The sequence below is a fragment of the Triplophysa dalaica genome, chromosome 15 (assembly GCF_015846415.1).
Source record: "Triplophysa dalaica isolate WHDGS20190420 chromosome 15, ASM1584641v1, whole genome shotgun sequence".
NCBI classification, from domain to species: Eukaryota; Metazoa; Chordata; class Actinopteri; order Cypriniformes; family Nemacheilidae; genus Triplophysa; species Triplophysa dalaica.
Window position 1 is genome coordinate 489,861 of NC_079556.1, and position 27,237 is coordinate 517,097.

At 38.5% G+C, this 27,237-nt stretch overlaps 1 protein-coding gene across 2 annotated transcripts; it reads right to left on the reverse strand.

Annotated features, from left to right (window-relative positions):
- Positions 1-5,369: 5,369 nt before the first annotated feature.
- Positions 5,370-26,410, reverse strand: grm1b (glutamate receptor, metabotropic 1b). 2 transcript variants are annotated; one of them, XM_056768199.1, is made up of 9 exons: positions 26,334-26,410; positions 25,096-25,907; positions 23,390-23,639; positions 21,531-21,766; positions 17,929-18,175; positions 16,885-17,053; positions 16,613-16,739; positions 8,868-9,798; positions 5,370-8,402 (listed from the first exon to the last, which is right to left on the reverse strand). In XM_056768199.1, exons 2-9 carry the CDS (start codon positions 25,805-25,807, stop codon positions 7,613-7,615), a joined length of 3,462 nt encoding a protein of 1,153 aa, XP_056624177.1. In that variant the 5' UTR covers positions 25,808-25,907; positions 26,334-26,410; the 3' UTR covers positions 5,370-7,612. The 2 variants fall into 2 exon arrangements, with proteins under 2 accessions (XP_056624177.1, XP_056624179.1); XM_056768201.1 differs by having other exon boundaries at positions 8,130-8,367.
- Positions 26,411-27,237: the final 827 nt, after the last annotated feature.

Consider the following 27,237-nt stretch of genomic DNA (forward strand, 5'->3'; position numbering starts at 1 on the left):
TGATTTAATATGAATGGATTATAATACCACGTATCATTGTTGTAAAACAAATTTTTAACAAAATGCGATGAGACCGGGATGCTCATCACTCATGGGTGGGTTTATGTTCTTCGCTGTTGCCAATAAAAAAGATTCAGTTCATTTATAGAGACCGTTCAGCACAACACGAAAATGATTTCATTATTTATTCACCCTTGTGCCATTCTATACCTGTATGACGTTTTATCTTCTGCAGATATTTTAAAGGACAACACAGAATCTCACTGACTTCCGTGGACACAAAACCACTGAGACATTTCTCAAAATATCTTCTTTTGGGTTTCACATTGGAAATAGTATTTCAACGGCTCTGAAAATAGTCATACATGACTAGAATGATGACGTTTTATTTTTGTTTGAAATGTTCTTTTTGGAAAACTACTCTGGAGGTTTGAGTATTATGGAATTTATTTTTTATACCAGAAATAAGATTACATATTCAAACCAGCGATTTCATAATAATTTCAGGTCATTTGTAAACAAGTGACGATGCTAAAGTGATAGTTCACCCAAAAATGAAAATGCATTCCTCGTTTACTCATCCTCCATTTCAAACATTTATGACTTTCTTTTTTCTTCAGAAAACAAAATAAATAAATGGATGCATGAGGCATTTATATAGCGCTTTATTGTGTGTTGGTGTACACTCTAAGCGCTTTACAATCATATGTGGGGGGTCTCCCCTCAAACCACCACCAGCGTGTAGCCTCAACCTGGATGACAAAAGAAGATATTCTGGACCCCATTCACTTCTATTATGGACACAACCCAATGCAAGTGAATGGGGCCCAGTTTACCACATTTTTCAAAATATCTTCTTTTTCGCTCTGTGGAGGAAAGTCATACAGCTTTGAAATAACAAGAGGAGTAAATGATGTTAGGAATTGTTATTTTTGGGGTTAACTTTCACTTTAAATATAAACTCAATACTCACTTCATTTCTGGATATTACCATAGCTTGCAAGAGCCCCCCCCCCCACACTATGGCGTTGATACATCTTACGGCATGCTTGGTAACACTAGTCTCCAGGGTTTCCACTAAGTATGTCTCTGATGTTTATTGATGTATATTTAAGTCCATTATTTTCATACATATAATTGAATGCCAAAATACTGAACAATATTATGGAAATATCAGTGTGCATATGAGGGACATTCTTTTGCAATATTCTCATTGTTTCAGGTGTAAGTTGGAAGAACAGTACATTAAAACATAAACAAACAGTAATAATGTAAAGATTTACAAATACAATAAAAGAAATTATGAGAAAATACAATTATGAGAAAATACAATAAAAGACCATACATCAGTTGTATTGTCAATTGTGTGGTTCTTATTGCCTCTTATTGCCTCTTGCACCAGTTTGTTCAGGTCACCACATATATTTGTATTTTGGCCAAAATATAAAAGTTTAATTAACGTGGAACGAACTAAATGTAGTGTAGTGTATCGTATCAACCACTAGATGGCACTGCAATCTTGTAAGAGGTAAACTTCGTACTGAATGAGGTGCTTCAGCCAAATTAATAATCTTCTGGATTCTGGGTATAGAAAAACAACAAGAGATATTACAAGACATCATCATTAGTAATCCTATATTATTTATCTGTATTTATATGACACATTTCTGAAACCATTTATTTATTTATTATTTGACATTTTAGAATCCTAAATATGATGAATAAGAAGATCATTTGAAAATGTAAATGTATTTTAGAACGTCTTGGTATGTCCCTCTAAAGCATTAATGGCAGCATGAATAAATGCTGCCTTAAAATGATCTGTGTTCCCAAGACGTCGGCAATATTTCTTCTTATAGGGATGCAAGAGTAAAAATTCTGTCATCATTTATTCACCTGCATTCAAAACCGGCATCTTTCCTTTTTGTGAGATATTTAGATAAATGTCTCAATGGTTTGATGCTCATTTAATATAATTATTTTTTGGTTCCCTGCAGGAAGACAGTAAATAAGGTTTTGGGCAATAAATGATTGAAGTACATGATGAAATATCCTGTTAATTTACTTCAACAGAGCTTTCAACAGGTGCAGAAATGTCTCTCAGATCGGTCTCTTCATTTATCCTCCAGATTTTTATTCCAGCCTGTATCCCTGCTGCTCGTGTGATTCTCAGGTTCTGTACGTCAGCGGGATCATCATTCGCTTCTCCAGAAAACCCATCTGCTCCCACAACACAGATCTTGGGTTATAACCTGTCACAGCCTGAGAGAATCACTCTGCACTTCTATACACACAATCTGTCCCACATTACAGGTCTCCACAAGGTGTAAACTGAATATTTTTTGAATAATTTTTGAATAATTTTTTGATTTGATTGTATAAAAAAAAACATGCACATGTTTGAGAATGAAGGAATCAGACAGATTTCACAGCTTATGAAGTTCATTCATAATATTTGTAAATAATTGCACAGTTGAGGGGCTTAAACATGAGCTATGTAGAACAGATCCCCAGACACACACCAAGGACTCTACAAAGTAAAACTACAGGACAGTTCAGAACAGATGGGAGAATAAAAATATCTGCCCTCACACACACACACACACACACACACACACACACCATGTCAGCAGAATTATGCCTCTAGAATCAATGTTCACATGTAGAGCCAGGATCAGACATTCACAAATTCAGCAAGGCCAGGGTGAGACCACTACAGTAATCAGTGAGACCAAGATGAGACCACCACAACAATCAGTGAGACCAGGACGAGACCACCACAGTAATCGGTGAGACCAGGAAGAGACCACCACAGTAATCAGTGAGACCAGGACGAGACCACCACAGTAATCAGTGAGACCAGGACGAGACCACCACAGTAATCAGTGAGACCAGGAAGAGACCACCACAGTAATCGGTGAGACCAGGAAGAGACCACCACAGTAATCGGTGGGACCAGGAAGAGACCACCACAGTAATCAGTGAGACCAGGACGAGACCACCACAGTAATGGGTGAGACCGGGAAGAGACCACCACAGTAATCAATGACTTGTGTAAACAACAGTCAGAATGAGTCAGCATGTTACCAGGTTACCTTCCGTTTCATGTTTAGAAAATAATAATAATTGATTTAAATCATTTTGCCAATTGGTTAAAGGTAAACATCTATAGTAAATATAATGCAAATTAATGCATGATGTGGTCCTCAACTATCAATACATATGAAGTGTCAAGGAGATTTATTTTGTAGTTAATTTATAGGTTTGTGTATTATCAACAGCACAATATAGACAAAACATAGTGAAAAGTCATCCACAGCTGTCACACAGGTTTTTTTCTAAAGTTCTTAATTAGAAACCCATCAAAAACCCATTCATGAGCAATATGATCATATCTCTTTTATGACAAGTCACTGTCACAAAGATCTGTGTTGTGTGCTTGTAATATTTAAGGGTAAAACTTCCTAGAAATAAAAAACCTGTATATTAATGCAAGCAGATGGTAGTTTACACTGATCTGGAGTCTGTGACACAGTATTGTCTGCTCAATATAGCTCAGTTCTCTGGGGGAAGTATTAAAATGCTGCAAAACATGCCAAAAATGGGTCAAGTAACTCATTTTTATTTCTCCAAGATGTACCATTTACCATACTGTTTGATAAAACTGACCTCCATTATTTTTGCGTGTATTTTTCACTTCCATAGAAAAGAAATGTTTAAAAAGAGGAAGGAACATTTCTTCAAAGCTTGTATATGACTGTTTTCATCATATTCCTAAAGTTTCCATATGCGGATATTTCAGAAAACGATAATGTGTTATAATGGCAATTTTGACACTTATCACTGTTTAAAACAATAGTTTGGATAAAAGATGGAAGAGAAATATGATAACACACAATACCCTAAGACACAAGATATGCATTTGGGCTAGATGGCTGATTCATTTTGCAATAAATAAACTCTACGCTGTGATGGAATATTTATAATATTTCTCATACTCCGACAGGCAAAGAGTTGCATGTATTTTTCATGTTAGGCTCTTCCTAAAGGGAAAAGCTTTTCACTCAAAGGCACATTTAGCATGTGAATGTTATATAAGAAAGAGTCATACACTGTGCACTATAGACTAGAGACACAAAAAAATCTACCAGTTAAAAACAAAGTTTGCATAAGAATATTTTCACTTTGTCAATTCATATAAACATTAAAATATTCAAATGTACTCACCTTTTCAGATGTCTCAAACTAACCAAAAATGAATATTAATCTAATAATATGGCACCAAAGCTATAAACAATGTATCATGTTACATCAATTACATCAAAAAGCTAAATAGCCTGTTCTATTCTACAATTTAAGAATTGACTCACTTCAGTATGCACACAGATTTAAAGGGACAGTTCACCCAAAAATTTAAATTCTCTAATAATTTACTCACCATTAAGTTGTTCCAAACCTGCATAAATTACTTTGAAAGAATGTTTGCCATTTTTATTTATGGGACATCATTCACTACCTTAGAAAAAAATAAATCTGTTAGAAAAACAAAATGAGATATTTTCAAGAATTTAGGAAATGATGTCCCTGGCTTACATTCTTCCAAATATCTTCGATTGTGTTCCTCAGAACAAAGTTATTTATACAGGTTTGGAATTCCGCGAGAGTAAAGAAATGATGACCGAATTTTCATATTTGGGTGAACTGTTCCTTAAAGATCTCAGATTTTATTTTTACAGCGCTTTTCACAATGCACATTGTTTCAAAGCACCTTTACAGGAAAAAATAAGAAAAACTGAAAAACACAGAAAGGGTATAAACACAGCGCATGGTGCTTATAGAGCAAGCAAGATTATTCTAATAATTAATAAATAATGGCCCCATGGCGAGGAACCCAAACTCCAATGATAAACAAGTGACAAAAGAAAACCTGGACCAGGTCTCCTCTGCAGTGTCAGCCGTACTCAGTGACTTTTATTAAAGGTTACTGAGTGAATGTTTATGAAAAATAGAGATAGTTTATTAGTTGAGATGTAGGAAATTTCAGTTGTTGAAACTGTTTAGGTCTAATAAGTGACCTTAGAATGCACACAAGTTTTAACATTCAAGTCCTCAGAATTCAAGTCCTTTTAAAAATTGATTCCTCATATTTTTCTTTTCCAATCAAAAAAGATACGTTTAGTTAATCCTAGTTTTGAACCTCCTGATTACGTCTTTAAGAACTGTAAGTGAATTTCATCTGCAATGATCTTCATATATTTATTCTGCCGCATGAAGGCTTAGCTCCTTCTGTTTTTACGGTGATCCTGTTCTGTATGTTCCCCACAAACAGAAAGTGCATCAAACATGTAAACAAAGCTGGCAAATCCGTGTCATGTTTATGATCTCGTGTGCTTTATGCCGGACACATCAGACACAGATCTTTGACATTATCATATTAAAACAGTAATATGCAGAAACAATGGTCACATTTGGTAAATCATAAGCTACACATGTAACAACAACCCTGAGAATGAGAATTACTTACAAAATGTATCTTATTTAAATGTATCGTAAACCTACAGCAGCAAAACATGCCCTTAAATGACAAATATATCACATTTAAAATGAATCTGTAAAAATATGTCTTTATCTTAATAAACATCTCCACTCTACACAGTATAGCAATAATAAATAGCCTCAGTATATGAGCAGTACATGTTCTCTTTAAAACTATTGTTTTTGAAGACTATACAGTATGAATGCAATCTGTCAAGCTACAAAAGCAACACATGTTACACTGTGACAGAAATTGATAAGAAAACTTACACCATATACACCAATAATTATTTGATCTAAAGTTACTCAAATACAAGCCTTCTAATCATTTACATTTCTACAACATTTTTGTAAGTGTTAAGAGCAGGACTTAAATGATCAAGAGGATGTAGCCGAATTTTCCACAAGTGTACTGCAAACATGACTGTATGATAAGAATTACATTCTGGTGAAATTGCCGTCGGTGGCACTTATTTGCCTTTTTAAATCTTCTTGAATACATCGACTGTTTGAAAGCAGAAGTGATATGAAAACCTTCATCTACCAATGAAGTACAGATAGCCCCCAAAATAACTAAACCCATCAATCAATAGATTAATAAAGAAATAAATATTCCAACTTTTAAATGAAACATATAATAATATTACTACCTCTGGCTTTGAGATATGACCATTTAAATCCAGAGATTACAAGTACAGTACATTCTAATATTTACATTTACTTCATTTATCAAATCAACAGCAAACTACAATTTCTCTTGTTCTCTTTAACCGACACATACTGCACAGAAACGTTGTTTAAACTGTTGACATGAAGTTGTCTTTTACACATTGCCACTTAAATTCTAGTCATGTTTGCTACATGTTACTCATCAAAGGTTTATCTACACTTACCTGAATGAACAAGTAAATAAATGTTCCATTGACTGAATATTTTGTTAATATGATGTTAATAACAATATATATAATATATAACAATATATATAATAATATAAGATGACTTTTGACGCAGTATTTCTGTGCTTGATACACTCCCCCAGCACTCCAACTTGTTTCAGACAGTTTTTTATAAGTCTGGATACCTCGTAACATTGATCCTATTCCTTTAATTGGGCAAATCTCCTGGAAAAGCACAAACACGGCAAGGTGAAAGAAATAGCCCGCCTATATGTCAACCGACTTGGCAGCGCTGCGTCAAGATTGGCTGTGCTGTGTGCAGCTCGTAACTCTTGTGGCAGTGAGAGAAGTTGAATTGTGTTTGTTTTTTCACTGTATTTCAGTGATGGATGTTATATAAACGCTGAATATAACGCTGGACTGGGAGATGGTTTGAAACCGATAGACTGAGCGGTCCCAGTGCTAAAAGACATGTTTTATTGGCAATCCACATATATGTGCATAATGTAAACAACACAAAGTGATTAATGTGATGTTGTTTTGTGTGCTCGTGCTGTAGTTCCGTCCCCCCTGCCCGCCTCCAGCAGCTCGTCTTTTACCGGAAATAATCGTACAGCTGTATCTCTTTTATAAATTTGATCAAACTAAATACTCTTCGAAGATTCGACGTATGCAATACTACAGTATAGTACAGTACTCAAGATTAATATTATGAGATTGGCAGAAACTGCATGTGTTACCCCATCTTTAAATGACTGCTTATCTTGCCTATTAAACAGCATTTCACATTATTTATCAAATATATAAAGCTTTTTTTCTTACATGATCTATATTGGAAATATAAAACAAAAGGACATATTGGGGCTTTGTTTGGTTGCCTAATGTGGAATAGTCATCATATGAACTCTGTAAAGAACTTTTTGGTAAATATAGAAAATGTTCAACTAAGATAAATCAACTGAAAAACAAGCAAAGGGTTTTAACTACAATTCACCCCATGCAATGACTAAAACATTTTTATTTGCATCTGGCTTTTGGCAAGTGGTAAATTTGGACCCTGGCACACATAAGACACACCGTACATTTACCTCAAAATATCTCTTTAAATGTTCTTATCACACTTGTGCAACATACCAGCTACAATTTGTGTCTCCTGTTATAACGATCTTTGTTCAATTTGTTCAAAGGGTTGAAGAACTTTGCTTAAAATCACTGAGAATGGCGGACGCGTAGGTCAGGCTCGGAGGCGTGCATAAGAAGGACTCGGACACGGGGGAGTTGGGAACAGGGCTGCCCGAGCCAAGAGAATCTCTAAACGGGGAAGGCGGCATGAGAGCCACGGAGTCCTCCATCGCCATTTTAATCTGCACGAGCTCTTCATCATCATGAAGTTGTGCATTGTCATACATGTAGCCATGAAGGAGTCCAAACTGCTCGTTGTCAACATCCTCCAGGGGGGAGGCGGGCTCGTCCGGGTAAGAACCCAGATACAAAGGCACGACCGGCTGCCCGGCTGTCAACTCAAACCCGTGACCCGGCTCAGGCAGTCTTATAATGGCATCCAGATCAGACATGTTTGGATGAAATTTGGCCTTTCTTTCTGGAATAATACGCTGGGGGAGAACGCTGTTTTGTGACAGATGTTGTTCTGGGGTGTAAAAATTGAGATGCGAGCCCGTGTCCTTTATTGGTGACTGTCTGAGGGCTATCAGAGGGGGGCTGCCGGACGAGTTGTACCTGACGGGCTCTCCTTCATCTTCCTCCTCGACATTATAAAGTGTTTTGGTGCTCAGGTCAGAAAACTCCATGCCTGGGCTATTGTAGGTGTTTGTTAGCGGTTTAATAACAGCCGTCTGGTTGGAGCCGGATTCCTGTCTCTTCACATGTACTGACAGTCTGTGCCACATGTGTTCTCCTTTGGGAGGATGTCTTGAACCTGGTTCAGACCATGACACAGACTTGCCATTAGGACTATAAACGAAATAAAGACGACTGTTATTTCACAGGAACCAAGAAAGGTCAACACAAGAACAACATTTCTGGTTCATGTAAAAATGTGCACAACAAAACACGCATTAAATGTAAAAAGTAGTTTTATTCTGAAATATATATAAAGAAAACCTCAACTTTTGACAAACTATAAATAAAAGAGACTTGTTTTAAAAACTTTTTCAAGCAGCCGTACAGAACTTAGTGTACTGTGATAAATGTCTCATGAAGAGTCTCATAGTCTTTCTCAGCCCTGTTGCAGAGACACCCATGGGTGTCAAGGTTTTAATTTCAGCCCTGCTGCGAATCAAAGATGTCTGAGTGATATGTTAATTGAAGGATGGTGTGATCCAGAGGTCTGGAGAGAACTGTATTAAAGGACAGGACTCATGGGCTCTGATGCAACAGGGCGGAGAGAGGCTTCGCTCATACTGTTAAAGTACTTACTTGCCATTTCCAGAAGCGTCTTTCTTGCGTTTAAACATGTTTAGCAGACTGTTGCTCCTGCATGCGATTTTCCCATCTCCCACGTGCATGCGCACCACGTCCGAGGTGGTGAACGCGCTGCGTACGTTTCTCTCGGGCTTAGCAAGGATGATGTACATTTTGGGCGTGAACATGCAGCCGAGAGCAACGGTCACGCTAAGGCTGACGGAGAACGACGTGGTGATGATCTTATAGTTGGAGCCGAAGTAAATGGGCACGAAGGCTAGCCAAATAATGCAGGTGGTGTACATGGTGAAGGCGATGTATTTGGCCTCGTTGAAGTTAGCCGGGACGTTGCGTGTTTTGAAGGCATAGTACGTGCAGCTGAGGATGAGAAGGCCGTTGTAGCCCAGCGGCGCCACCATGCCCATATTACTGGTGTTGCAAATCAAGAAAACCTCTCGAATGCTCGGGTAGGACTTGATGGGCTCCGGAGGTTCCATGATGATCAACGTGACCTCCAAAGTCAGCTGCACGCTGATGAGAACGGAGGCGATCACCACCTGAGCCCAGGCGCCCATGAACCGAGGCTTGCGTGTGCAGATTTTCTTTTTGCTGCCCGCCAGAATGCGAGCGATGCGATTGGTCTTGGTCACGAGGGCGGAGTAGCACATGGAGGCCGAGAGTCCCACCAGCAGACGCTGTAGGTAGCACGAAGCTGTCGTGGGGCGGGCGATGAGGGTAAAGGGGCAGATGTAACCCAGGAAGATTCCGGCTAAGATCATGTAGCAGAGCTCACGGCTGGAGGACTTGACGACGGGAGTGTCACGGTACAGGATGAAGATGAAGGTGACAAAACTGGTCACCAGGATGCCCAGACAGGAGAAGACGACGGCCACGATGGATTCGGGATGGCTCCACTCCAGGTGATGTAAGGGAAGAGGCTCACAGACTGTTTGGAGGAGACAGGAAAACATGTCTATGAACACAATGCCTTAAGTATTTATAGATTTTTTCTAATGTTGCTAAATCAAAAATCACATTTACTATGGATTGGCCTCATAGTTTGTCTAATGATTAGGCTGTGAAAGTCGTCACAAATCTGTTCTATTGACATGAGGGACACCTGGTTGAAAAGATTACAACAGAAACAAACTGAAGGAGAATAACAGAGACAAGTTGCAACATTTCCAGCAACTAGCAAGAAAACACTAGCAACTCAACTCAACTCAACTTTATTTATGTAGAGCTTTTTACAATGTTCATTTTTACAACCCTACATGAGAAATATTGACATAAGCAAAACAACTAAAGTCTTATACCTGTAAAAATAAGAAAAAGGTGAAAACACAAAAGACAGACATACCCACGATAAAACACTCTACTTAAATGGACTATAAATTCCTACAGAACATTAAAAAAATAGGGTAAAGAATAGCCAAACAACCACCCAGAACATCGTAGCATCCAGCAAGAACATCCTGTCATGAACATCCTAGCAGCTGGCAAGAATAGCCTAGCGACAAGCCAGAGCACACTAGCAACCAGAAAGAACACCTTAGCAACCAGTCTGTACACAATTACGCTCACAAAAACTTCCTAGCAACCAGCCAGAAAACAATAATTTAAAAATCACATCTCAAATATAACAAAAACAGCCTTCTTCCACCTTACTAATGTTGCCAAATTACGAAATACTTTATGTGTTGCAGACGCAGAAAAGCTTTTTCATGCATTTGTGACATCAAGACTTGACTATTGTAATGCTCTACTTAGTGTTTGTCCTGTATCATCGATAAACAAACTACAGTTAGTTCAGAATGCAGCTGCCAGAGTTCTTACTAGGTCAAGAAAATACGATCACATAACCCCAGTTTTATCATCGCTTCACTGGCTACCCATTAAGTATCGCATTGATTTTAAAATTCTTTTAATTACTTACAAAGCCCTGAACGGATTAGCACCTACTTACTTAACCAAGCTTTTATCACGTTACAACCCATCACGCTCTCTAAGATCTCAAAACTTAGGACTTTTGACAACACCTAGAATAACAAAATCCACCAAAGGGGGACGAGCTTTCTCATACGAAGCACCTAAACTCTGGAATAGCCTTCCTGATACTATTCGAGTGTCAGACACACTCTCCCAATTTAAATCTAGATTAAAGACACATCTTTTCAGCCAAGCTTTCACTTAATGCATAGTTAATGAACAGCAGCTACGCTAATTATTCTCTTTATTCTCTTTCCGCCTCTATGGGCATCCCGAGGTAGGAAGAAGTTCCACCATGTCCAGACGACCGACAGATGCCCATCCCCAATTTGAGATTACGCCAGCTACAGCTGCAGACTGACTGACCATCCCAGCTCCATCTAAGGCAATTCCACCACCAGCCAAGAGAAATATGACCATCGGACCATCCCAGCTCAGACCACTACATCCCCAACCAAGAGCAAAGACAGGCTATTTGTCTTATTAATGCTGAAGCTACAATATTTGGTAGTAAATGCTAAACTAAAATCACATGTCAGCAGTCTGAGTGCAGCTATGACACGTCAGAGGGGATCTGGCCCTCCCGGTTGAGCCTGGTTTCTCCCGAGGTTTTTTTCTCCATTAATCAATCATTGGAGTTTGGGTTCCTCGCCACAGCAGGGCAGTGTTGGCCTGCTCACCGGGAGACTGCATTCATTCATTTATTTATTTAATTAAAAATTAGATATTATTTATTAGAATGATCTTACTCGTTGTATAAATACCATGCACTGTGCTGTGTTCTAACTTATCTGTTTTTCCTGTTTGCCCCTGTAAAGCTGCTTTGAAACAATACACATTGTGAAAAGCGCTATATAAATAAACTTGAATTGAATTGAATTGAATAACAACTGCCCAGAACAACCTAGAAACCAGCAAGAATAGCCTAGCGACAAGCCAGAACACCATAGCAACCAGCAAGAAAACCTTAACGACCCAAAAGAACACCCTTGAAACCATCCAGAAACTCTCACATCCAGCCAGAACACCATAGCAGCCAGCCGGAACATCCTCACAGCAACAGTTACATTGAAGGAATTCAATATAAAAGCTTTAAAACCATTTTTACAAACTTACGGTACATCTTTAGTTTTATTCTTCTTTTTTATTGTGGTTTTGTACTTTCAAGATGTGAGTTGTTGGAATCAATGTAAAACATGAGTTTAGATGAACGTGTGTATTGTTAAATATAAATTCTACATGTGCTTTATGTCGTTGCAGGATCGGCCACCTGAATCTGACCAGCGCTCTCATGCACCAAGTGCTAAAGTAGGTTTCCAGCCCAACTAAAAATAATCCATCACTTCACTATGGGAGCGGCTGTTAGACAGAAGTGAGGCAGAGGAGACTGCAGCACGGGACAGCGAATGAATGCCGCCTCATTCCAGCATCTGTATTGTCCAAAGTATCAATGTATCTTAACACAAAAAATAAAACTAATCTAAGAAACATCCCCCGGTACAAGATGGTTGCTTTACAAAAAAAATTTTTTGTCAGCATCCTTGAGCTACAGTAAAGCTTTCCTGTAGTCTGTTAAAGCACAGCGCTAGCAACACCCAGGTCATGGGTTTAAATCCCAGTACTTACTAATGTAAAGCCTGAATTCAGTGTGAGTCACTTTGGATAAAAGCATCTGAATGAATAAATGTAAATATATGCACAAGAGCAGACATATAGAGCGGGACGTCATGAAAAATGCATCAGTGCGTGTCTCTGTGAGCCGCTGCATTGACATTGACCATCACAGTGTGTGAAAATAGGCCAGAGAAGAAAGCAGTGAAGTAGGGCTGTGTCAGACCACGAGCTGTACGGCACAAACCATCCGTAAGAATGATAAATGGCTTTTAAAGTGTCATGGGAAGCCTTTAGAAAACAGGACAGTGAAGGTCGAAAGACAAATCAGTTTTAACACCAGGGCTTTTGGGAAAGAGCCTTTACATGAATATGAATGTTTTTATAATTAATGAAAATCACAGACTAATGATTATTAGACGTTTGAGCATTTAGTAAGATAATATCATTTAATAACACCAAGCCCAATCTTTTACCAAAGAGACAGAGATCTTGATATCTCATATTTATAAAATACAAAAATTATCCTTAGAGTAAACAGTGTTGGGTGTAACTGGTTACTGAGTAATTAGTTACTGTAATTTAATTACTTTTCCCTTGAAAAAGTAAAGTAAGGGATATCTCTTCCTGTAATTTAATTACAGTTACTTCTGATGTAATTAAACCAAATACTGTTTAATATATGTGTGTGTGAAACATACGCGATTTCTTTAAGACTGCAAGGGAAGCTCAGCTTCCCCTATAATTGTCAAAAAATTAATGGTCAAATATATGTACTATTATGTTAACATTTTATTGACTAAAAATGCGTTAAACACGTTCATCTCGAACAAAAACTATTTCGTTCAGAATCAGCTACTTAGGTCGGCTGACTCGATTTCCTTCTCATTCATTCCTGTAGCGTACAGTGCATTAGCCCACTTCAATGGGGCTGCTTTAAACAGTTTTTTTCAGTGCTTAGAAACAAGACGGTCATTGGATAATGCTGTGATTATGTCACGCCCACGGACGCTCAGCGTCTCTGGGATGAATGGAGGAGTGGGCTGGCCCGGACTCCGAGCGTCTGCGTGATGATTGGAGGGTCTGTCATCTCTTTTTAATCCACTTTTATGTCCTAAAACACATTGTCACATATCAGCTTTTAGAATTTTTTTTGTTATAAATCATAAATGACAAGGAGGCGGCAGTTTCTCCCAATGCAAAGAGACGGTTGGTGTGGGCGTGGTCTTCAGATTATGACGCGTATCACTCTGTGTCTCCATTTCCAACTCAGTCCCATCGCGGATTTTACATGTGTAGTCGAAAGACAAACTGCTGCAACCTTCATCGTATATTTCACACAATTTCACACCACATTCATTGTTTCAGTTTAACATAATTCCCACATTTCCTCCCGTTGAGTTAAATATATATATATATATATAAATATATATTAGATCGTTTGTTCATTAATTCATATAGTCGGATTAGCCAGCTAGCAAACTGCACACGATGGCAGACAGTGCTAATATTGTCGACCTGATTTTGGCAAAGCCATTAGAAAGTCTTCCTTACGAGGAGAAACTTAGAATTAAACAGCAGGGCAGATCAACACCTAAGATTGATTTAGTGCAAAAGATAGAGAAAAGTAACAGGTCTTTTCAGCTCTCCTGGTATGACAAAGTTAGCTGGCTGACTGGAAGTGCTGTGAAAAAGAAAATGTACTGCTGGCCATGTCTCTTGATGAAACCATCTCATGGATGTGTTGTTTGGTCAAAATTGGGGTTTGGAGATCTTTCAAACTTTGACAGGGCATATAAAAGGCATGAAAACAGCAATGAACATGTGAGTGCATGTGCAAGATTAAGTCGCATGGGCAGGATCAGGGTTGAGCATGCAATCAATGAAGGTGCTCGCATTCAAGTGGCTAAACATAATGAAACTGTTAAACAAAACAGGGCCTTCCTAAACCGCCTTATTGATGTGACATCCTTGCTTGGCCGGCAGGAGCTGTCATTTAGGGGACATGATGAGAGTAGTGAATCATCCAACAAGGGGAATTACAGAGAGTCCACAGAAACATTAGCTAAATATGACTCTGTCCTGTCCACACAATTCGAGTCGTCAACTGTGTTTTCTGGTATGTCACACACTATTCAAAATGACTTGATCTCTGCTCTTGCAGCCACCATTTCTGAGATCAGAGATGAAATTCAGGATGCTCCCTTTTTTGGATGGCAGGTGGATGGAACCACTGACATATCCTGCCGTGCCCGACTCTCTGTCATTGTTCGCTATGTGGATAGTGCAGGAAAATTCAGGCGCGCTTCATTGGATTTTTTGATGTTTCTGGGGGGCGAGATGCTCAGTCTGTTTTTGATGTTTTAAATGAGAACATGCAGGGCTACAATTTTAAGGATAAGCTTGTGGCACAGACCTATGATGGGGCTGCTGTCAGGGCTTCAGCTCTCAATGGTCTGCAAGCCAAAGTGAAAGCAATAGCCCCCAGTGCAATGTTTGTGCATTGCTATGCACACAGACTGAATCTGGTGCTGTCACAGGGGGCCAAATGCTTGCCTGGGTGCAGAATGTTTTTTGCATCACTCTCTGGGTTTGCCACATTTTTCTCAAAATCCACAAAGAGGACGTCTTTTCTGGAGTCTGCAGGCTGCTAAAGGTTTCCCAGAAACACTCCTACTCGATGGAATTTCACATCACGGATAGTGAGCACTGTGGCAAACAATTATGATGGCCTCCTGCAGACATTTGTTAACATCATTGCAGATACGACAATGGATGATGATACACTGGATTGTGCAAAGGCTTTGTGAGGAAACTGGAGGATTTTGAGTTTGTGTTCATGTTGTACACATATGAACAAATCTTCTCTGAGACTGATGTGGTCTTTCATATTGTCCAGCAGAGAGCGATGGATGTTCTTTACTGCAAGAAAAGAATTGAGTCTCTTCTTGCATTTGTCAAAGAGAAGAGGTCAGAGGGGGCTTTCCAAGCTGTTTATGCCAAAGCAGCAGATCTCACATCAGACCCAAGAGATGAGCCCATGAGAAAGCGCCGTCTGACCCAATTGCAGGATCCCCAAGAGCGCTACAGAAATCTGTACATGGCCATCCTTGATAACATCTTGGAGGAGATTCCTAGACGTTTTTCAAATTTGGAAAGTATGCTTTTCTTAGAATTAGTCAATCCAGGGAAATTTGATGACATGAGACAAGCATTTCCAGAGGAGGCCTTCCAAAGTGTCCTGAAAAGTTATGGCCATCACTTTGATTCAGGGAGACTGAGGTCTGAACTTCAAGTCCTGTATTCAGATCAGGACTTGCAGAGTAACAGGGGAAAGCTGTGTGATTACATGGTGTTCCTTAAAGACATGGAGTTGGACAGTGCAATGCCTCAGCTTTACAAACTGTTCTCATTAGTGGCAACAATTGGAGCTACATCTGCAGGTGTAGAAAGGAGCTTCTGCTGTTTAAAGCGGCTCAAGTCCTACACCCGTAACACAATGGGCCAAGGCCGTTTAAGCAGCCTAGCTCTGCTGGCCATTGAGAGGACACTGGCCAAGTCACTGGAAAAGACGCCTAGTTGGTACGACAGGATTACAGAGCATTTTCTTGAAAAGGAACGTAGGGCAGAATTTACATATAAATAAATGGACAATTTTTATGATTTAGGCCGAAAATGAGCTTCCCCTCTTTAAAAGATCAGCAGCCGCCACTGGTGTGAAATGGTGGAATTGATATCAAAATTCAAAGTCTAACTTTAAAATCTGTGCTTCAATGTATAATTCTCACATTTGTATATTTTGGTCAGTTAATAATACTACTTTATGTAATTTAATATGATTTATTTGAATTAATTAAAAGAGCCTTTTCATGTCTATCCTTAAATAAATTCTAATCAAGGTTGATGAAGGATATAGAAAGTCATTAGTAATAAGTCATTAAACACTTTTTGTACAGTAATGTTATTACACTATTGATTATGTAATCAGAACTATAGTAATTCATTACTTCTCAGAGTAACTTACCCAACACTGATCGCTAAACATTATATCCTACAGTATAGAAGATGGTCCTATTACATTTATCACATTTGTGATTATTGAAATAACATCTGAGAGCAATTAAATGATGAAATAATTGGATTAAGAATAAGATGTGCACCTTGTAGCTCTTCATCCGGCCACCATCCCAGTTCACAGGTTTTACAGGTGAACTCATCCTGAACGTATTCATTGTCCTTACAGGCCGTACAGATCCAACAACAGCTCACCTCACCTTTCCTGATCACCTGTGAGGACAAACACATCTACTGCACTGTCTGATGTAATGATGTGGGACTCATAACACTTTTATATGACGTTTTTGGTGCATTACATCATTTTTCTTCTGCAGAATGAGGAGCAATAGATGCATGAGGATCGGTGGTATCTTACTTTAATCTCTCCTCTGGAGCAGGGCTCACTGCAGACGGAGCGAACCATCTCACTGCGGTTCATCTGAATCATGTAGTCATCAATGCTCAGAATGCCTTCATGCCACGAGCCCACGTGTATATAATCATAAACTCCAGGATCCACCTGCTGCAGGTTCATAATGTCATACCTGTATGAAAGACAGAGCTGGAATTCAGTTACAGCTCAAGATTCATTTATATTTTTAACAAAACAACAAATTCATTTTGAGTTGGATTAGGTAGTGAAGGAAATCATCTCCTTGGATTTATGAAATTCTGTCTGCCAATTTTGTCAAAATTGATTCTGAAACAACTTATTTACATCATGTGATGTTTTCTTTACGTTGCGTACATGTTGGGACTTTTATAGAAAACAAGTTTTATCTACAAAGTCAAATGGAATACAAAAACTTTGAAGCCTATTTTCTCAAGACAGATAGAACCTTATAATTCCAAAGCGAGGAAGTTTCCGGCTCATTTTTTGGCCACTACATTATACCCATTTCTCCATTTCATTTGCTTCACGACATTTTGATTATTAAAAAAGATCTGAAGATGTATTTTTAGATCTTTGTTCTGTTCTGATGAACAGAGAGAAATATATTTGGAAGAATGCTTATAACCAAACAGTTCTTGGACCCCATTGACTACAATAGTAGGAACAGTTGCTTTATGAATTCCTTTGATATGTTGAACACAAAAGAAGATATTTTGAAGAATGTAGAAAAGCTGCAGTTCTGGGGCACTTTTTATTCCTACTGTAGTAGTCAATGGGGGTCCAAGAACTGTTTGATTACTGACATTTTTCTGAAAATCTGTCTGTGTTCAGCAGAAAAAAGCCTTTATACAGATTTGGAACAACTCAAGTTATTTATTTATATGTTATTTATGGGTGAACTATCCCCTTAATATCACAGTTGATGCATTGATCATTTTGACCAAGCCACAGGACACAAGCTACACTGTGGTTTGAAAATAATTAGTGCTTTATACAGCTTTATGCAGAGCAGTAAGTGAGACGGACCTGCCCGGCGAGTCCCCGTTTTCATCAAACCACACGTCTTCTCCAGATACACCAGTGAAGGAGGTCTTGAGGAGAAAGTCCAGCAGTCTGCTTCCGTCGATGGGGTCCATCGCCTCACACAGCCCGACGTGTCCCTGGCACAGGTGCTGGTGCATGTCATGAAGGCCGTGAGCCATGGCATAGATGGCATTAATGACAAAACCCATCTTACTGTCTTGGACATAGTTGTCTTCCAAGCTTTCATAACCTGTGTGGATGGTCAAAGCAAACATTCATTAAAGCACTTTTGATATTTAACGTTTAAAGATATTTAAAGTCAACATGAAAGAGTGTGTGTAACCTATTTATCTCTCATTATATTGTAAAATGATTGCAAAAATATGCAGCATTGACTGGATTTTTCTTTCACATTGTTTCACAGTGTCATTCATTATTTTTCTTTGACAACAACATTCCACTTTCACATTTATTGACCGCCCGCACGGCCTAGATAACATCAGCCAAAAAGCTGTTTCAAAGAGAAGCAAGTCATTACATTCAGAGACATTTTTTCTTCAGAATAATGTGTGATGATGAATCATGCACAATAATGCCAAGAGCGTGTATTAAGAAAGCGGTAAAAATCCACTGGTTCATCCGTGCTGTAATACTTCAGCCATGATATTTGCAAACCCCATTTTGTAGACATGTTTCAGCGCTTGAAAGAGTGAGCAATAGGGTGTCCAAAGACACATTAATATCTCTAAACCACAGCTCTCGTTTTGATCAGAAAGCAATTCAACATAAAATGAAAGACGCGGTCACTGTCACAGCAAAGCAAGCGTAACTCAACTCTTAAACTAAAATTAATAAATTACGGTGACGATGGTGTGGTCACATTATTATTTATTGAACAAGAATATTCATTATTCATCCGTGTTCTCATTCTTCTGGTCTCTCTTATGTGTTAGAGTAAATGTGACAACTGCGCTCAAAAAAGATCACCAAACACCAGTAAATTCAAAGGAACAAGACCGTCAGAGGACACCCTACCGGCCCAATATCTGCCCATCTGTACCATGCCAGCAAGAAGCAGAGAACTGCCGATAAAGATAAATGCAGGATGATTTCACAGATAAAGAACAAATATTCTCACAAGGCTCTCAAATGAAAGTGCATTGCGACAAGCAGTGGGCACAAGATAAAACCAAGCCATGCTTTCTTCAAAATCTTGGTTCAGCCGTACTTTTTCATAGCCACAAAGCATAAATTAATACTTAAAAGCTAAGTGAATTAAAATGTAAATTTGTTAATTCTCTTTTATTATTATTAATGACAGACAAATTTCAGCTCTTAGATGCATACAGAGATTAGAAAAGATTTTCTATGCATTTCTAATCCCTCTGGGGTCGGAAAGATCACTTATTCTCGAACGTATGAGAATATCAATGATTTGTTTCAATGCATATATAAGGATAGATGGCCTTAATACATGATATGATACTGTGTCATCATATACTGAAACCTTCCTGTGGAAAATGTGCTGATCTATTTTCAGTTTTTAAATAACATCAACACAAGCATGTCTTTTCTGACGGTAAATCAAGCAGAATCTATAGAAATAACAGAAGAACGAGCCTTTAATATCTTTTCCAGAAGCTCAGATTTATTGATTTAAGCACAAGCCAATCGTTCCTCATTGGAACATGCAGCAAAGCCAATTGAGATAGACATTTGATTCATGTTATTGGGATCTAAACTTCAAACCACAGCGTCCATATATTAAGTGGATAAAACATCCCAATAACTTCATATATAAGAGGTCAAGTGATATTTCAGTGCTGTTCACTTAGATATAGTAAAGAATGATCTAAAAACCTTTAGTGACCAGGTAAAGCTTGCAAAAAATCATTTTCAATAAGATGATGATTTGAATTGATATACCATAGCCGTATGATATCAGTCGACCTCTGTCTATATTGTCACTAACTGAAGTGCCTCCAAGTTCAAGGTCTTTAGCAAAAATCACTTACCATCTTGAAGTTCTAGACAAAGAAATGATAACAGAACAGCAAACCATAACTACTACTATAACTCCACGTGATTAACTCTGCAAACAGTTTCTAAATACAAACATCAGTAATTTAAAGAAATGTCTGCCTCTCGTCAACAAGAAAACACAAAGTAAATAAATATGATAATGAACTCAGCAAAGCGATGCTGTAAAATGTGATAAACCAACTTGTGAACAACATAAAATATTCCCAAAATAAGAAAATCAGATAAGACAAGAGGCATGCTTTAGTTACAAAGTCACTTTGATATAAGATAAGTCTATAGCATATATAATGTTACTGTAAAAATTTAATTAATGTTGTGCTGAAAATGCAGAAAATAAAAGTTGGTATTATTTTAAAAACATGCTCATTGGGCGTTGTTTTAAAAGAGCGTCTAAGCTGATGTTCGTGAGCTGAAGAGAAATGTGCCATAAAAAAGATTGAGTTTACCTAGATCACCATCTAGACAGCAGACAGAACGTGTCCGAAAGAGCAAAAGACACAAATATGTTTTTGAATTATTATAAAACCTGATTAAAATGTCTGTGTTGCTCGAGTTTATTGAGTAACAACAGAAAACAGCATTCTGAACGCAGACTCTTTCCTTTTCCATGAAAAGTGATATTGAGGGGAAAGATGAAAAAACGATTGAAAGAATGTTGAATGACATTTTAAAAACTGGTGAAACATCTGTAAAAACTTAATAGGGACTACTCCCTTCATATAAATACAGTACATAGTTCCCTATTTTTACAGATCTTTTCACAGTGTAAGGCCCTGTTCAGACTTGACTTCTTTTTTGACAAGAAAAAGTTGACGAAGACGCTTTTTAGTAAAACAAAATGTCAACTTTTGGTTACAAAAAGCAGCCAAACGCCATGACTTCGGAGGCAGCGTCTGTGCACGAAGGCAGCCCAGAGAAACAGAGAGCGTCTTTGCTAATTGCTAACTAATCACATATTTAAAAACCATAATACTAATTTCTCGCTAGAAATGCAAACAGAAATTGTTGAAAGTGAAAATTAAACTTTAATCCATTTATACAAAATCCTCCAATGGGCATTTCGGCCGGCATTAAATTTTTTCGACCATGCGCCTTCTCGACCAATCGCATTCCTCGCATGTTATTATGAAAATGACAGGTCACTGTCATTGGCTAGCTGTGAAAAAGGCGCTTGACGTAGCCTATGATCTGAACTTTTTCAACCTCAAAAGACGCTCTGAGCTGCAGAAAAAGACGCCGGCGCTGGCGTTTAAAAAAGCGCTCACCATGTTTTTTTTAAATATATTTACTCCATTGGATTATAATGTAAAACAGATGCTTGCAGCTTCAAAGAAGAAGTCAAGTGTGAACACGGCCTAGATTGGCAATTTTTTACACTTTAGGATGATGTTGGGTTCATTCAACTGTGGTTGGGTCAGATGTGGACATTTTGTTAGGTTTGTCAATATTTCACCCAACCATGGGTTAAACAACTCAACAATATTTATACAGAATACACAGAATATATTGAGTTTTCAAACATATAATTATGATCTGAAATGCTTTGAATCTCCTTTCAATACCTGAGCAGTTCTTCTTGTAGTTTGTGTTTTCTTGCGGGTGTCCCGGGAGTCGACACTGAAAGCGATACTGCCAGAATTCAGCAAACCAAGGGTTCCTGGTGTTGGTGTTGAGGCGTAACTTCAGGAAGTATTCATTGAATGACGTGACCTCTTCTGTCTGGAGCTTGACAGTGATGCCCCCCACAGCCTCCTGTTCATAACCCTCCACGACCTCATCTCTGTCCGCCCATCCGTCACTGAAGGAAACAGGTCACAGAGTCTAATGAAACACCACATTACCAGCAGCTTCAATCTCACTGCGATGCCTAAATAACACAAAACACAAGCGCTCTCCAGCGCACTGACCTACTTTAGCACAGGCTGAAGAAGCACACAAACACCTTTCCACAAAGTGATGAATTCAAGGTACACATATCAGTACTTGTATTTCTTGGGCCTCAAACCCATGGTCATGGGTTTGAGTACAATACAAGAGACAGAACACAATTTCTACAGTATATGGTGTAGATTATAGAGCAGACAGTGGTTTGCATGAAGCTCATCTCAGTGTGACTTGATAGTGTTTTGCTGGGAGGTGTCTCTCTCTGGAGTTCTTGAAGTCTCAGCACCATCTGTCTCTCAGCATCCTCTCGTCAACATGCCAAAGGTCCTATTCTTAGATGACTCTTCATATTTCATGTGTAAACATGCAGAGGACACACACCGTTGTGTTTAATTGTGATCACAAGATTGAATTAACAATTTAAAGCCATGTCAGCCTATTGTTTGATTGCATCATTTTTAGATGTGGGATTGTCAATCTAAACTAAATATGACCTAAATAAATATTTGTTGCAAATGTTTGTGGAAGATATTCATGAATAACACTGAATTCTATGAGCCCAAACACAAGTCACACGAGGGATTTCATTTCACTGCTGTCAGTTTTGCAAACTCGCATCCAATTATGAGCTATTTCCCATTAAAGGGGTCATATGGCGCGCGCACGTGTTGTTCTGTGTCTTTGGTGTGTTATTAGTTGCCCATGCATTAATAACACTCATAAAAGGAAATTGCAGAAATGAAAGTGTGTGAACAAAAGGTGCGTTCTATCTAAAAATGATTTTATTTTGCATGTGATTGGTTAAAAATAATCGTTTGGCAGTTCCAGTGTTTTTATATATCGTGGGGTCTTTTCATAGACATTATAATGATATCGCACAAACTCTATGTTCTATACCCCTCAGCCCTACCACTAACTTAACCATCACACAGATCTGTTTGTATTTTTACATTTTCAAATAAGCATCTTCTAGTTTGATTGATAATCATTTTTCATTGTGGGGACTGTCCAGCAGTAGGGGGTTTCGACACTTATCGTCCTTGATAGTGTCCCCTCTCGCACACACAGTCCTCTTCTAAACATGTCCTGAATCTGTATTCAGTAAGTTTCTCAGATGTATAGTTTAGAATAGAACCTCCTTTACAACAGTCTCCTTGACCCAGAATAGAGCAGCTTTGGCCAAATGATGCTCTTGTTTTCAGGCCACAGGAGCGGCGTGGAGTCAGGACAAAGATACAGTATATGAACAAATACTTCATCAAACAAAGGAGGAGAAAAAAAATCCAGTTTCCAGTGTCATTTTAATATCTCATTAAATCTCATAAACCAGCGGCGGCATCAGTAATCTGACATCAGAGTCATTATCTGATAGGCATGGTGCTTATAAAACTAGAACAGATTAAGGTTTAATACATCTGATGTGTGATTCTACAGTCAGTGACGATTCTACCGCTTGGATTTCTATTTTCCAATTATTTCTGACTTATTCACAATAACATTTATGAATTTCAGGCAATAATCAGTAAAGTGCAGTCACCTGCCAATGAGGAGGAATTCTCTAGCGACCCCGAGGCGTCTCATGGCCATGAGGAGACCACGGACCGTCATTCCTTCACAGAAACAGACCACCACACGAGCTTTGGGCAGACGTTCTCTGAGTTTCCTCAGCAGTCGGTCGAAATGTTTCTCTCCGGCGTTGCTGTAGATCTTGTCGGAGTGAGAGATGCACAGACCCTCCTGAGATGCCAGGTCCTTGAACGCCTCCATCCCACTCTCGCCATAGTTCCCTGAAGAACATCAACAAACACAGAAACATCAGAATGGGTCTCATTACCATCTAAACACAAAAGATCTGAGATCTCAGAACTGTTGAAACGTTCTCTTTACAATCCTTTAAAGATTCAATGAATTTATGAGCCTCTATTAGCTTTGAGGTCATGACGCTAAAGGCTAGTGTACTTTAAAGGGCGACAAAAATAACTTTCAGATGAAGAACGCATTAAAAATGTACAGTCTTTCTCTTCCTGGAAAATGAACCGACCAGATTTACTCTAGCACCTTGCAATCAAGACTACAATGTCCCCTTCTCCTAACTATCTGTCTAGTTATACAAAAAAAAAACATATCCAAAGCAACTTACATTGCATTATCTTATACATTTGTTGATTAGAATGTGCAATGCCCTGGGATCAAACCCATTGTCCATGACTGTGATGCAAACTAAAGCCTTATATTAAAAAACAAAAAAAAATTGATATGTCACCATTTCCAGCAGTATAATGTAGGTCAAGATCAGAGCGTCAACAAAATGAAATGAATAAATGAAAGGATAAATGACAGTGAATGAGCTGAGAACTGAAGATGAGGACGCACATTGACATTTATTTTGTTCGAATTATCTGAGTTCTCAGCTTGTTGACCCCGATTGTGTTTTAAATGGTATTAAGCAGATTAAAGTGTTCTTTTTAATCACAGACAGGGTCGTATTTAAAAAGATGATGTGGTAAACAATCAGAACAATATCAATCTCTTAATAAGGGTATGACAACACCGCTTAAGGATCACATACAGAGTATTGCCTTTTCTGACTTATGATTTTAAAGCAACACTTTAGAACTTTTTCTCACGTGTTCCCCCATGTGGTTGATAAGTGTAATTGTCTGATTCCAGGGTCGCTATTAAACTTCACTGTGGGCAGCACAATACACCTGAATTCATTTACTAGGCTGATGGAACCTGCGAATGCCGAAAGTTTTTTTGGAAACCTCATGGTACTCTTCCACAGGCAGGGGATGGGCGGGGCTGTGTGTACCGACCCGAACACAGAACTTACATAGTGTGCTTGTAGACGCCATGAGGCTGCTCAGGTAGCAGCGGGAGTTGAATTCGTCCAGTTAAGAGTTGTCATGCCATGAAACAAGATGCCATGAAACATAAAAAACTGACAAACCTTATTCTTTAGAAACCTAAGTGTGCTTTTTAAAATGGCATCAGGACGTTCGTTTTCCAGATCTGATGTCAACAGTGACTTCAACTTTTCTTAGATAGAAATAGGTCACTTTCACTTTATGAATTTCAACAATTATGTTATTCATGGGTTTTTTATTTCTTTAAAAGGTTTAGAAAGTTGAATCAAAATGACTAAATCTACTGAGCTATAAAAACCAACCTTTGAGTAACTTAAGATCTCATCTGGCCTGACACCAGAGACAGCAGAGATAATTAGGTTAAGGTTTCTCTTACCCTCAGTGTGAACGGCTGACACATACGTCCAGTTGTACCGCTTGACAATGTCCAAGAGAGCTCTGGCTTGAAGCGTATCAGATGGCACAACCCTGAAGAAATACTTATAAAGAGTTTTGTCACTCAAATCAATGCTTGTAGCGGAATATGCAATCTGGGGGATGTTAAAAAGCTGCAGCAGGTTCTGGACCTGAATGGCCACCGAGCTGGAGCCAGGTCCAATGACGCCAGCTATGGGCTTTTTGGACGATGGCGCTTGAGCAGACAGATTTCCTTCAACGCACCACTTCAATCCATCTCTGTCATCACGGATAGAAATGAGAGAGTCTCTTATAAACTCAATACTTTGTTCCAAAGCCACTGAAGAGTGCCAGCAGGAGTCCCTGATTTCACATCCCAGAGTGATGTTGGGCAGAAGGTTCGGATCAGAATTGATTCTATCCAGCGTGTGAAACATCGCTTCCACTCTTTGGATTCCGTACTGCTCCCTGATCTCCCCACACTTTCTCTCCGCCACCTTCTCTGCCGCCGGCTGGTGATGGACAGAAAACAAAGCCCCGATGATGATATCTCCGTCCATCCTTGCCACCGAGCGGGATGCCGCTCTATGTGCCCCTGACCTCTCATGTGATTTAGCAGCTGAGATGGAATGAGTGTAAAACAGTAAGACTGAGATGAACAAAAAACAGGTGAAGTTCATTCTTAACATCATGCCTGTGCTGTCAGATGTCTCCACTCATATCCATTGTGCTGTTAAGAGATGCAGATATTTGTAGCATTCCAGTGCAGTCATCGCCATCTGAAGAGCTTCTCTGCGAAATGAAGATGACATTGAGTTACTTTATATAACACCTGTGAACAAACTCTTATGATATTTTGCTTGATGTTTTTGTTAGTAGTGAATAGCATTGAGGGTGTATTAAATTCAGCACCTCGGACAGCGTTCAGCACCTCGGACAGCTCACATTTGACCCAGACTAACTTTAAAGTTAATGTCAGATGTTGACATCTTAAGAATCTGCTTTTTAATTGAATGATAACATCTCGTGTAGACTTCATTAAATCACTCAGCAGAAGTTTTGAAACGAGATCATTTACACAAAACTGATTGACGTGTGATGCAGACGACCATGTCAGCGTCTTAAAGATAGAACCTGATTTATAATAATAAATCCTAACAGTGATCGGGTTTACATGTTACACATCATGTGTGTGAATCATGCAGAAATGTTTCTCACCTGCGGTCAGAGCGCGTGCCGTCGCGTGTCTCTGTTACACAGCCTGAGCTGAAACTGCGCGTGCTTTCTGCAGCCTCCTTTATAAACAGTGCACGTGAAAGCAGGTCACATAAAAACACCAGCACAGAGACAACACGATTAAGAGATGTAAAACATTTAGAAGAACAATAACATACTTTCTATATATTAACTATGGTGTTTAGTCGTTTAATAATATTAATTGAATCGTTAAACACTTAAGAACATAAGAATTACAATTTAGGCTACGTTGTTATTATTATTATTATTTATTTATTTTAGTATTGTATTGCTGTAGACTGCCTATCCCCTCACAAAAGCATTTCAATGTATACTGTCACTCAGATCTGTACATAATGACAAATAAACTTGAAATTTGAACTACGTGATGCAAATAAAAGTGGATGAGTTTGTATTAATCGTTCAGCGATTTACAACACGAAATTCATGATCTCTTTGAATTGAATTTTTTTTGTTATTTATATGTGTTTACGTCTTTGTTTTAAGTAGGCCTATTTGAAAAACAATGAAAATTGTAAAAAAAAACACTATATAAATAAAGTTGACTTTGACTACTTATCAGTATCGCGTAAAACAATTTATTTACAAAAATAGTTAATACTTATTTTAAACCATACGTTTGTCAATACTTTTTGCAAAACTATCCAGACTATAAATTTACTCTTAATGTACGCATGTACATATTTTCACAGTATGTAAAAGAATCAGAAGCAAGACGTATTAAAACAGGTCTATTGAAATGAAATGTATAACATTTAATATACAAGAAACATGGACCTCTGGTGGTAATACAGCGCAAATACAGCAGCAAACATTACAAATATTTCTAATGCAATAAGTCTTTGAAATGTCAAACCTTGCTGTG

What these genes read in the sequence shown, in the direction of transcription:
- grm1b (XM_056768199.1), bottom strand. Translation starts at nt 25,807, where the DNA reads ATGATGTTAAGAATGAACTTCACCTGTTTTTTGTTCATCTCAGTCTTA. An exon ending in GAATTCCTCCTCATTGGCAG is followed by an intron (nt 21,767 to 23,389) that starts GTGACTGCACTT and finishes TGTTTCCTTCAG; the next exon opens with TGACGGATGGGCGGACAGAG. An exon ending in GCCGGATGAAGAGCTACAAG is followed by an intron (nt 9,799 to 16,612) that starts GTGCACATCTTA and finishes TCCTCCAAACAG; the next exon opens with TCTGTGAGCCTCTTCCCTTA.